Source organism: Mustela nivalis, assembly GCF_964662115.1.
Source record: "Mustela nivalis genome assembly, chromosome: 10".
Taxonomy (NCBI): Eukaryota; Metazoa; Chordata; class Mammalia; order Carnivora; family Mustelidae; genus Mustela; species Mustela nivalis.
This window is the reverse complement of record NC_139029.1, coordinates 77856216-77869042: the sequence shown is the minus strand read 5'-3', so window position 1 is coordinate 77869042 and position 12827 is coordinate 77856216. Positions and strand designations below refer to the sequence as shown.

Genomic DNA, 12827 nt, shown 5'->3' with positions numbered 1-12827 from the left:
AGCAGGTACCATTTTTACCCTTCTGATTCCTCACTGGTAAAATGAATAAAACAACTATCCCAAAAGACTATTTGTGAAGAATAAATATAAAATACAGTAATGCTTAAAATATGGTAAGTGCTCAATAAATAGTTCATAGTAAAATTTCCAGGGACTCCTTGGAGTCCCTTCTCAAATCGTTAACTCCATTAACTCCATACCTTTGCTCAACCTGTTTTCCCCCACCTAAAACGCCTTCTACCTCTTAGCAAAATACTACAAATCTATTAAAGTCAGGCTCAAATGGGAAGCCTCCTTAGATAACAACAATCAAATTAGCTGAATATGCTTTGATAACTTTATTTTCAATTCTGTACTTCATTAATTTAATTGTATTCATTCAGGTCTGCTAATTTAGCAAAAGGATTACATTGGTGTGTTTTTTAAAAAAACACTTTTTAAGCACACTCAAAGCTTCAAACTCTCTTAATATGTACAATAACTCCCACTGAAGAGCATAACCATCAGCTATCAAAAGTATTTTATCCTTACATTTATAGATGGTGATACCATTGGCAGAGATGCCTAAAACAAGTGTTTTTTTTTTTCCATAAAAAGAATGCACAAAGAGAGCCATGTCCATAAGCAAGAGCCTGATAAAAAGTTTTTTGTAGAAATAACTATAAATGCTTATGTGTCTGGGTGGCTCAGTCAGTTAAGCATCTGCCTTCAGCTCAGATCATGATCCCAGCATCTCAGGACCCAGCCACAGCTGGGTCTGACTCCCTGGTCAGTGGGGAGTCTGCTTCTCCCTCTTCCTGTGCTCCTCCCCCTACTTCTGTGCACTCTTACTCACTCTCTCTCTCAAATGCATAAAATCTTTAAAAAAAAAGAACTACAAATGGCATTCTTAAAGAACTCCGACATTCCATACAAATCATTCCAAAAGAAAGAACAATAAAGAAATATAATAACCATTTTTATAAAATTTAATTTGGCATATATAATTGTAAAGAAAACTGCAAAAAAAGTATCATTCTTCTTCATAATTCCAGTTTGTATTTTACTATAACAGATTAGAAGGTGAAGCTATTCATCAGGTCATGGATGAGACTGATGTTGATCCTAGGAAAAAAATTACAAATTATTTATGCAAATGGACAATATGACACCAGTACTTGGAAGAAGCTGTAAATTCTATGAACAAGCACAAGTTCACCAAAAAGTCATGTTGGACCAAATTCATTTTCTTTTCTGAAGGGATCATGAAAATTCTATAAACTTAGTTTATTATGCTACAAAGCATTTGATGATGGACTAAATCAGTTCTCCACCTTTTCCATGCAAAAAAACAGATGCCACATACAGCTCTAGGGTCTCATCTTCACTGCTCCATAACCAGAAAAGAAAGACTTATTCCCAAGGTTGCCTGGGTGGCTCTGCTGGTTAAGCATCTGCCTTGGGCTCAGGTCATGGTCCCCGGGTCCTGGGATTGAGCCCCGTGTTGGGCTCCATTCTCAGCAGGGGGCCTGCTTCTCTTTCTCCCTCTGCTGCACCCCCTCCTTGTGCCTGCTCGCTCTCTGTCAAATAAATACATAAATCTGGGGAGGAAAAAAAAAAAAAGACCCTTCCTTACCAGCTCCAGCAGAAACATCTCAAAGGAGGACTCCCACTGGCCCAATATGGATTTGATGCCTAGTCCTATGGTCAGAATGCCAGGTCATTACCAGAAGGAAAGGTGTAAAAAAGTGCTAGGTAAGTTTGAAGATGAGAAATAATAACAACACCCCAAGGGTGTCAAATAATAGAAAGGTTACAGAGTTATGTGTAAACACATGTTCTATACTTGACCCTGTCCAATAACTTAAATTCACTGGGAAAATACAGAAAAGGAATACTAATTAAACATACAGGATCAAAAAAAAATTAGAGGAAGTAATACATCCCAAGATAAGTCTAAATATGTGCACCCAGGTTTAATTTTTTTAAAAAGTCAAACACAAGAAGTTGAGGAGGGCAAATGAAGGGGAAACAACTGCGTAAGCTAAATCCAAATGAAGAGTATAGATGGTCACAAAAATAATACATGTAACCTCATCTATTTTTTAAAAAGTTTAGGATCTACAAAGCAAGTAATAAGCCATTCTACTGTGTGTCAGTCAGACCACACTTAGAATAATAAATTTAGTTTTGGACTTCTTCTTTAAGAGGTGGAGAAATAAAGAATATCATTCAGGAAGCAGCAAATGAAAAAACACAAGAGGCCCTGAAGCCATGTCACATGAAAGTAAATACTTTCTAACTCTAAAAAAGGCTTCTTTAGGGAGATTTTCATGGGCACATTTGAGGAAATTTTTAGGAAGGCTTAATGGTTTTTGAGAACCTAATAGTGGCATGTTTGGCTGTCATTTTAGTTTTCCTTTCAGCAAGCACAAGGAACTAAAGCTATCTTCTATTTATTGAGCTTTGTTCCAGTGACTACTGAGTTAAGACAATTTCTGATTTAATCCTCAAACCACTGAGTTAAATAAATACTATTATCCCTGTTTTGCTGGCGAGAATACTGAGGCTCAGAGGCTGAGTAAACTTTGGACAAGGTCACAGATCTAGCAAATAGCTGCACAGAAATTTGAACCCATGGGCACCTGGGTGGCTCAGTGGGTTAAGCCTCTGCCTTCAGCTCAGGTCATGATCTCAGGATCCTGGGATCAAGGCCTACATCAGGCTCTCTGCTCAGCAGGGAGCCTGGTGTTCCCCCCCACACACCCCGGCCTATCTCTATGCCTACTTGTGATCTCTCTCTGTCAAATAAACACATAAAATCTTAAAAAAAAAAAAAAAAAAAAAATTTTGAACCCATATCTAACTCCAAAGACCATACCATGTTTTATAGTATGCTAAACCATCTCCATAATAAAGATCAAGTTGCTGCATATAAAAATGTGCATTCTTGCAAATTAAAATGTCATGACATTATTTTATACCTTTAAAGAAGTAAAAAAAAAAAATCACCCTTTATTGATGAGATAATTAAATTTACACTCATTTCAGAGTATTCTACGGCAGAACTCTTTTTGAGAAGTAACAGGTGTAATTTGTGTAGCTCCACAATGTTCACACCTTTTCCATAAACACTAAGGAAAGTTCATTAGCTTTCATTCTATAACCCTATTTCTGGCAATCTAGTCCAAGGAAATAATTCAGCAGAGACAGAAAAGTTACCAGCAAAAAAATTTAGCATTATCTAGAAAAATTACAGAAGAAATCTAGATGCCCCAAATAAATTATGATATAGTCACACAAAGAAGTGTTTATGTATTTCTTTAAAGTACAGTTACAGGGGCACCTAGGTGGTTCAGTGGATTGAGCATCTGTCTTCTGCTCAGGAGTCCTAGGATCCAACAAAGTAGCACACGCAACTCCCTGCTCAGCCAGGAGTTGGCTTCTGCCTTTCCCTCTGCCCCTCCCCCTGGCGTGTGAGGGCTCTCTTTCTCTCTCTCTTTCTCTCGCAAATAAAATCTTCAAAGAAAAAAGTATAGTTATGAAGTCCATGTAGAAACATAGGGAAGATGTCTACACATTAAATGAAAATAGCAAAACAAGTACACTATAATTATGTAAAAATGCATGCATATAAATGAGAAATAAGAAGTAACAAAAATAAAATAATACATATGTTATAGTGATCACACTATGGATAATTTGATTTTTTAATTATTTTTATTGTTTCAACTGTATTGTTAACTGTGAAAAGGTTATAAAACAATAATGATACCATTTTTATAAATTTCTAAGACTTGTTTTACCCATGCATCTATAATGGGCCCAGCTCCAAACAGCTCATAATATCCTTAAGAAGACATTAACATTTGTTACAAGAAAAATTTGTTATTTAAAACAGTAACCACAGCCCTAAGAAAGGAGCATCTCAGAGTGAGAGTCAGTCAACAAACTTTTTTTGAGAGCCAACTACATGTCAGCCACAGTTCTAGCCACTGGGACCATAAAATTGAACAAAACAGACAAAAATTCCTGCCGTCATGGAACTTACATCCTAGCAGCAGAGACATACAATAAGCAAGATAAATATGTAAAATAAATACCGCATTTGCTCATGATAAGGAAAAGCCAGGAAAGATGTTATTGTGCCAATAACAGAGAATTACAATTAATTAAACAGTCTGTACCCAGTTCCCGCCCAGCAGACCACAAACAGCTACAGAGTTCTGAGAATACTGCTTCTGGATCTGACCTGAATCAGGTGGTTTCAGTACACAGATGGTTTTCCTGGCAAATTCTTTGAGGACTTTTGCTTAACCATTCTCTTTATTCTGAGATCCAAATGGGGCCTATAACATCCACTCATGGCTCCTGCCAAGGGTCTCCTGCATCTCCAGCCCCTCACCTGACTCATGCTTGTACTTTGCAAAACATTCAGTGGGCCTGTGAAACTAAGCAAAGGGAAGCCAGCCTCTCCTAGAGCCTGATTCAAAAGGAGCAGGTCTCAGGAAGGAAAGCTGAATTTGAAGCATGCAGGAAAGCTGTAAAGTTAGTGGAGAGAGAGTACAGGGAATAAAAGCTAGAGATATGAGAACATTTAAGAGGTACAGAAAAGATCTAGCAAAAGACCAGAGGGCTGAGGCTCAGCGAAAAATAGTCAACAAACTGCCAACAGTGGAAATGTCAAAAGAACTTATAAATAAAAGAATGTCTCCATTTTAAGCTGTTTACTTGATTGAGATATAACTGCTGCCACCATTCCCAAATTTTCGATAAAATTCTACTACAATTACCTGCTTTGCGCCTGATAATTTATAGGAATCAAGGCAGATACCAAAAAGATAGGCTCAAGAAACAAGATGTAAGTAGAATCTAAAATAGAGCAAACACTTTTGCACAGGGAAATAAACTATCAACAAAACAAAAAGGCAACCTACTGAATGGGAGAAGATGTTTACAAATGACATATCTAAGAGGCCAATATCCAAAATATTAAAAAAAAAAAATTCTACAACTCAATACCAATAAAACCACAAATACTCCAATTTAAAATGAGCAGAGGACCTAAACAGACATTTTTCCAAAGAAGAAATACAGATGGCCAATAGACACATGAAAAGATGATCAACATCACTAATCATCAGCGAAATGCAAATAAAAGCCACAAGATATCATCCTACACCTGTCAGAATGGCTAGTATCAAAAAGGAAACAAGTGTTGGCATGGATGTGGAGAAAAAGGAACCCTCATGTACTGTTGGTAGGAATGTAAACTGGTACAGCCACTGTGGAACAGTATGGAGGTTCCTCAAAAAAATTAAAAAAAGAAGTACTACGTGATCCAGTAATTCCACTACTGGGTATTAACCCAAAGAAAACAAAAACACTAATTCAAAAAGATATATGCACCCTTATGTTTATTACAGGATTATTAACAATAGCCAAGATACAGACACAAACCAGTAGATGAATGGATAAAGATGTGATGTACACACACACACACACACACACACACACACACAATGGAATATTATTCAGCCATAAAAAAGAGATCTTGCCATTTGCAACAACATGGATGGACCAAGATAACACTATGCTAAATGAAATAATTCAGAGAAAGACAAACCTTATGATTTCACTTATATGTGGAATCCAAAAAAATACAAATTAACAAAAAGCAGAAAAAGACTCATACATAAAGAGAACTGATGGTCAAAAGAGGGAAAGGAGCTGGGCAAAATGGGTGAAGGGGAGTGGAAAGTACAGGTTTCCAGTTATAGAATGAATAAATCACAGATAAAAGGCACAGCATGGGGAATATAGTCAATGGTACTGTAATAACATTTGTATGGTAGCTATACTTGTGATGAGTATAGCATAACTAATAAACTTAAAGAATCACTGTGTTATATACCTGTGACTAATATAACAGTATATGTCAACTATACTTCAATTTAAAATATATATTTATATTAGGAACCCCTAGTTGGCTAAAATAGAAGAGTATATAACTCTTGATGTCCGGGCCATCAGTCCAAGCCCCACATTGGGTATAAAGATTACTTACAAATTAAATCTTTTAAAACAATAAATTGAAAAAATTTAAAAATATATATATTAAAATTTTAAAAATAAATAAAATGAAACAGAGCAGAGGCAAAAAAAAAAAAAAAAAAAAGTTAAATAAGGTGTCACTAAGAAAAATACAAGCTCCCTGAAACGCCTCAGAAATACCTGGAGGACAAAACTGTGTTCCCACCATCTACAGAGCGGGCTTTGAAAAGAATAAAGGATCACTCCATAAGCTGGGGGACTTGGCTACACCGTCATAGCTAAAAACTAGATCACACCCAGTCAAGTAATTAATAGATAAAACAAGAAAGGCACCTCAGCTTTTGACAACTGTGAAGCTGGAGAGATCCCAGCTAGGCTAAGGACATCAAATCTCACTGTCCTACCAGCCCACAGACCTTTTGCCCAGACCCTTCAATAAAATGGTTTGATTAAAAAATAATAGTAATAAATTTTAAAAAAATAAATAAGGTACCCAAATTGCTTCAGAAAGTTAAAAAGGATCATTATTTAGATCATCCAGAGTTGTTAAATGATACTTCATGGAATGGATGATGGTCACCTAACCCTTAAAGGATAAGAACTGAAGAACAGATAACATAAGGAGAGAGATTCCAGGTTTGGTTAATATGCGTAAAGCTCCAAAGTCTGGAATGAATGTGGCCTGTTCAGAGAACAGTGCAAAACTGCTCTGTTTGGAACAGAGGATACTGACTGGCAGGCAAAGGCATATAAGATCAGCCGGTAAGGTGAGACCAGGTAAGGGAATGCTCTGAAATCCAGGATGAGAAATCTGAACTTGACAAGCTTCATGGGAAGGGAAAGAAACTGCTTAGTTCTGTTTTTGTTCTTCGTGTTTGGTTTAAGATTATAAAATACTACAGCAGTGCAGACTGGTCTCTTTGCCCTCTAAAATTGACCCATAATTTCCTACTACCTCGCCCATGTGACATTCTCTCAGATATACAACTATTGCCTCTATTACCTAAAGCCTCAACTCATGTTTGAACTGGTCCTACATCCAGAACTGCCAGACAATTACCTTTAACCTTAAAAGTTCTTCAACTAAAAAAAAAAAAAAAGTTATTCAACTATCCTACATAATTTGTTCACCTTATACAACACTTAGTGTCTATCCCGTGACATGTGCAAACTAGGAATTTATACTTGAGGCAGTACATGACCTCAAGAAACTCAGATATAGGCAGAAGACAGGAAAGTAAACTAGTACAATACAGAGTGCTAATTAGTAGAGAAATGCTTAGCGTATCATGATAGCAAAGGACAACATCAGTTTGGAAATCAGGAAAAGACAGAAAACACCTAAGAGAAAGTGTTAAATGGACTGAATTTTGAAAGAAAATAAACACCAAAAGGTGGGAAAAAGTGCTGGGGGTGACAGTGATTATAATCAGACTGCAAAGGCTGAGCAGAGCCTGTCATACTCAAGAGACTGTTTATCCACAATGCTAGATGAGTATAGGAAGTAGTAAAGGACCAGATTACAAACATGATTTTCTCATGCCGAGAATTTTGTGTTTTAGAATAACTAAAAGACTCTAATGAAGGAATAACAAGATTATAATTGTGGGGTTTTTTAAAAATGATTTTATTTATTTGACAGAGATCACAAGTGGGCAGAAAGGCAGGCAGAGAGAGGGGGAAGCAGGCTCCCCGCCCGCTGAGCAGAGAGTCTGATGTGGGGCTGGATCCCAGGATCCTGGGATCATGACCTGAGCTGAAAGCAGAGGCATTAACCCACTGAGCCACCCAGGCTCCCCTATAATTGTGTTTCTTAAAAACAGCTCTGGTGGTAGTGAAAGATGGGCTGAAAGGGTACCACAAAACTTCCTCCTACCACAAGATGCAACAAAAATCTGATAAAGCTGCTATTAACATTCAATTTATCTGCAGTTATCCACTCCTACTCCTTTCCTAGGCTTAGCTCATATTTTTCATAAAGCCTTTCCAAACTCTTCCATAACACATTAATCTCTCCTTTCTCAGAACATCTAAGGCATGTCTGTCTATACACTGCATTCTGTCACCACCTTACAAGTTTAACTAATTCGTATTTAAATTTCTCCTCCCTAACAAGAATGTAAGCTCGCTATGAAAAGATGTCATATTTTTTTTTGACTGTATGTGTAATACACACATACACACACACCAATCCCCCCCACCCCACAGCACCTAGGGCAGTAATACAACATTTTAAAACAGATACTTCCTTTGAACTGAATATATGGTCTCCTTTATACCTGAGTACAGATTCCACTATTCCCCAAAAATAAAAAAATAAAATGTGTGATTCTCAAATGTATGATTTAAAATTAAGGGGAAAAAGTTATATGGTAATGGGAAATGAACTCAGGGCAACTTTCTAGGAAGATGAAAATGTTCTAATTTATGATAGGAGTGTGTTACACTGTTGCATTACATTTACTTAAAAAATGTATAACCAAGATTTATACTGTTTAATATATATAAATTTACCTAAAAACCTGTAAAAATAAGAGATAGGAGTAAGGGGTTATAGATGAAACATGAATGGCAAAATATGGATGACATTTCTTCAGTAAAACATATAGATGGTTCATAATATTATTCTGCTTACTTTGAAAAAAACATATTAACAAAACTAAAAAATAACTCAGAAAGTTAAATGAATTATTCTCCTAATGTTTGGTATAATGTGACATTGTAACTTTTAAAGTGGTTTTACTAGCTCTAGAATTACCTAGTTGATTCTAAGGACTATCTTCTAAGACAAATGTATTGTTAGTAGCATAGATGAAAAAAGGCCAAGCAGCCATAGGTTCCTTAATTAAGCATCAGATAGGAAAATTAATTAGTCTGTTACAAACGATACCCAAAAAGCCAATAAAATATAAAGTCAGAATTTTCTAATCTCCTAATCTTCAAACTGTGCACCGAAGATAGCATTTGAAATATGTCCAAAAGTTTCTGGAAATACAACAACTACAAAAATAGACTCAACACCACTCTTGAATGTTTTAAAATAATTCAATTAGTTTATCTCGGTAATTTAAACTTCGTGCTTATCTACTCTTTTATTTTCTTTTTTAAAAATTGTTATTAACATATAATGCATTATTTGCCCCAGGGGTACAGGTCTGTGAATCATCAGGCTTACACACTTCACAGCACTCACCATAGTACATACCCTCCCCAATGTCCATAATCCAGCCACCCTATTTACCCTCCTACATGCTTCTCTACTCTTAATTTGCATTCTCCTCCCACAAAATATTTTATGTGGAAAATAAAGATCTTCCTTATTCATGTCAATGCACAAGGTTAACAATCTTTTGTTCAGTAAATTAGTTGTTGTCTAACTCAATCCCTCAAAAAGTCCTAAGTTTCTCAAAAAGATTTCCAAAGCATTTTACAATAAAATGTAAATGAAAAAACACCTAAAATTTAGTAAGACAGTTTCTATTAGACTGTTTTGTTATTTCCCAGGAGATGATATTTAAAACTTTCCTTACAATAATCTACAGCCTTATAAATCACTAGCTATCTAAACTATGACCGGAACCGACATGAAGCGTTTCTGGGATACTAATAATGTTCTTATACGGGTGCAGATCTGAGTGCTGATTACATGGGTGAGTTCTATCTGTAAAAATTCTTCAAGCACTATACTTAATGTATACTCTTCTATATTCCTATTATACATGTAATACTCTGATAAAACAAAGTAAACCACAGTTGTTAGAGCTGTCCTCAAATTCCCTACCTCATACTAAAACACCTGTTCTATGCACTGAAACATTTCTCTAAAGTTATCTTACAACATTTGACATTTTCTGATATAGTCCCAGATAACAAATAACTTCCATTTGCAACGGGGAGCTCAGAAAGCACACAACAGAAAAAAACAACAAAAACAAAAACCTCTATGTTTTCCAGAAGAAATCATTTTAAAAGCTAACTGAATAGAAGAAAAGTGGATTGGCACTGTATTGTCTAGACAAAGATGTAAATCATTTTCAACTCTTAATCAAATTGAGAAAGGAAAAGAAAGACCACCACTTCAGACCTTAGTAAGGTAAGGAAGACAGGAGGTTAGTAAGAATTTCATGGATCAGAGTCCCCTTGTTAGTGATTTAGTCCCAAGTCTACTACTCATCAGATATGTCAAGCAAAACAAAAACAAGAGGCAACAGCATCTGCCCAGACAGATGAATGAAATAAAATACATGAAAGCAGCTTGCCAAGATTTAAGATGGAATATCCAATGACTGGCAAGAATGCTAGGAAGTAACCTTTCCTCATTCGCTTGCTGAAGCCAAGTGTCTCCCAGAGAATAAAATATTATGTCTGTAATCCCACAACAGTAACTCAATTCTCTCTTTTCCTTCCTCTAATCTTATAATCGCCCAAAAGCTAAACATTAAGATTCTCTCGAGGAGGAAGAAGTGGAGTATAATCAAAAAGAATCTTGATCTTCAGCTAAATCACACTTTAACCTTCCACCTCAACAGCCAGGGGAGGGAACCTTGCCTTCTAAATTCAGCCTTTCGGGGTGAAATGACCAGCTCCCACGGAACACCACCTTACAAAGCAATCTTACCCAAAAGACCCCGGGCAGTTCACATGTACAATGCTCACGACTTGGAACAGCAACTACTAAGGAATCGTGCCAAACCCCATCGAAGTGACTGAGGCAACAGTCTCCATCCTGGCGAGTCCAATCCTCAGCCTCAAATCACAAATACACATCCACAAAGCAAACCCACGGTCTTTCAGGAGATGAGATGACAAAACTAGAACGCACCCGGAAAGTTGATACAGGAGGTGGGCTGGAGGCGACAGCCTCTGGGTAGAGGCTCAGGGCTGCTAGCGGGCGCTGGGAAAAAACTCACGCTCTCGGAGTCAGAATTGGGCGTAGGGAGCACTAGGGACGAGGCCTGGGGGCAGGAGGTACAGGTTTCCTAGCGGGTGTGGCGGAGACCGACATTCCCGGGAGCAGAATGCTGGAAGCAGGGAACACTGGGGATGACTGCGCGAGAAAATCAGACACCTTGAAGTTAGAGCCTGGCAGCAGCCATGGCCCGCCCTCCCTACGCTTGACCCCTCCGGGCCAAGGGACCGGTCCGCCCGGCGCCAGGCTAGAAAAGAGAGCGCGTCGGGAGCGCCCGCTCGGGCCCGCGGAGGCAGCGCGGTCGAGGGCCCTCTTACCCGTGCAGGCCGAGGGCGCGGCGCCTCTTGTGGAGCAGGCAGAGCAGCAGAAGCGCGGCCCCGGCCAGCGTGGAGTTCCGCGCCGTCAAGTACTTGCTGAAGGCCGCCATGGAACCACCTGAGCGAGCGAGCCCGGAATGGGGCCGCGGCGGCGTCTGCTACCCTTAATGCAGGAAGCGCGGGGGAGACTGGGAGGAGAAGAGCGAGCGGAGGGAGGGCGGTGTCGGCAGCGCGGGACCGCCCCCTGGCGCGCGCCGCCGCGTCGTCCGCGCGCCGTAGCCCCCCACGGACTTGAGCTCGGCGGGAGCGCGCGGGAGCGCCACGGAGGACGGAACAGTTCTAGGACGCTCTCTGCGCACGCGTGGACCCCCGCAGGGTCACCCGGATTGCCCGCGCGGAGATGCTGCTGATCTTTTCTCTGGCGCTCCCTGGTTCTTCCCGGCCTGGTTGCTGTCCCTGCCTCACCCCTACTCCCACCTTCGTGCGCACACACCCACCCCAGCTTTCCCAACAACTGGAAGAGCAGGCCTACCCGGCGCGGAGGACAAAGTGTGACCTGCCACTCCGCCTCCCTCCCTCCCCCGCACCGTGAAGGGCCGTTACCACCCTCTTAAAGGGCTCGGGAAGAAGGGGAATAGCCCCATCATAGAGCATTTATACAGAACTGAAGGCACGGTGATTATTTAGACGAAAACACCGAAGAGGTGTAGGGAAATGTGGGAAGAATGACTATACAAATCGAAAACCTTTTTCCAAGCCAGGTTTTTTCCCTAAACCACGGGTTATAACTTCTAGCGGATTGTGGAGTGAGTTTGGTAGATTGAGACCACCACTCGTGTGTGTGTGTGTGTGTGTGTGTGTGTGTGATCGGTAGGAAGACAATAGAACACGCAGAGTGTGTCACGTGTAAACAAGTTGTTCTGAGAAATTTTTATTGCAGTCTTGTAGCCATGTGTCCCTAGCAGTGATATAGAGTGTATTTCTTTAATGTGGCTCTGATCAAACAGAAAGTTTGAGAAACACTGCTCTCCGCAAAGGGACATTCAGGAATAACAATCAACGCGTTGTGTGCATGCTGGCCTTACTCCCAGAATCAGAAGGGCATTGCAGATTACAGCATTCTTCTGACTGGCCCTATGCTACGGAAATCATGATCCCTAGCTTTTAGACTGGCATATGTACAGTAAGTTAGTGAATCCCTGTCTTCAGTTGAAGAAACTGGAGGAAGGAGTATCCGTCAGAAAGTAAGTACATAAAACCTTGCATAATACACACTCATGTTAAAGTCACCTACAAAACAGTGGTTTCCTAGGTGTTTACTTAATATGAACTGAGAGTTGCCTAATACAGATCACAAGAATCACAAGGGGTGTGTGTGTGGAGAGATGATCAAATGCCTAAATTTTGTTAAAGTGGAGCTTCTACTAAATTCTCAGTTTACCACATAGACATTTTCATTATCTCCTGTAACAGTTAGGCAATTTGGTATGCACCAAGGATACAAAGACAAAAACAGATCACAATCCCTGATCTCCAAAGGTTGGCAGAGGAGGAAAAATATGAAAAAA

The 12827-nt window shown here is 39.3% G+C and overlaps 1 protein-coding gene across 2 annotated transcripts in view; it reads right to left on the bottom strand.

Moving 5' to 3' along the window:
- Positions 1–11780, bottom strand: part of ABCD3 (ATP binding cassette subfamily D member 3) — a 75974-nt gene extending 64194 nt beyond the window's left edge. The window contains exons 1-2 of one of the 2 annotated variants that reach the window (XM_082688740.1): positions 11260–11759; positions 10856–11080 (exon numbers count right to left, since the gene is read on the bottom strand). Coding sequence is in view for 1 of the 2 variants with exons in the window: in XM_082688739.1 (XP_082544865.1) it covers positions 11260–11369 (110 nt within the window). In the remaining variant the exon portion in view is untranslated. Of the gene's footprint in view, positions 1–10855; positions 11081–11259 lie in introns of both variants that reach the window. The other variant, XM_082688739.1, reaches the window with a different exon arrangement.
- Positions 11781–12827: the final 1047 nt, after the last annotated feature.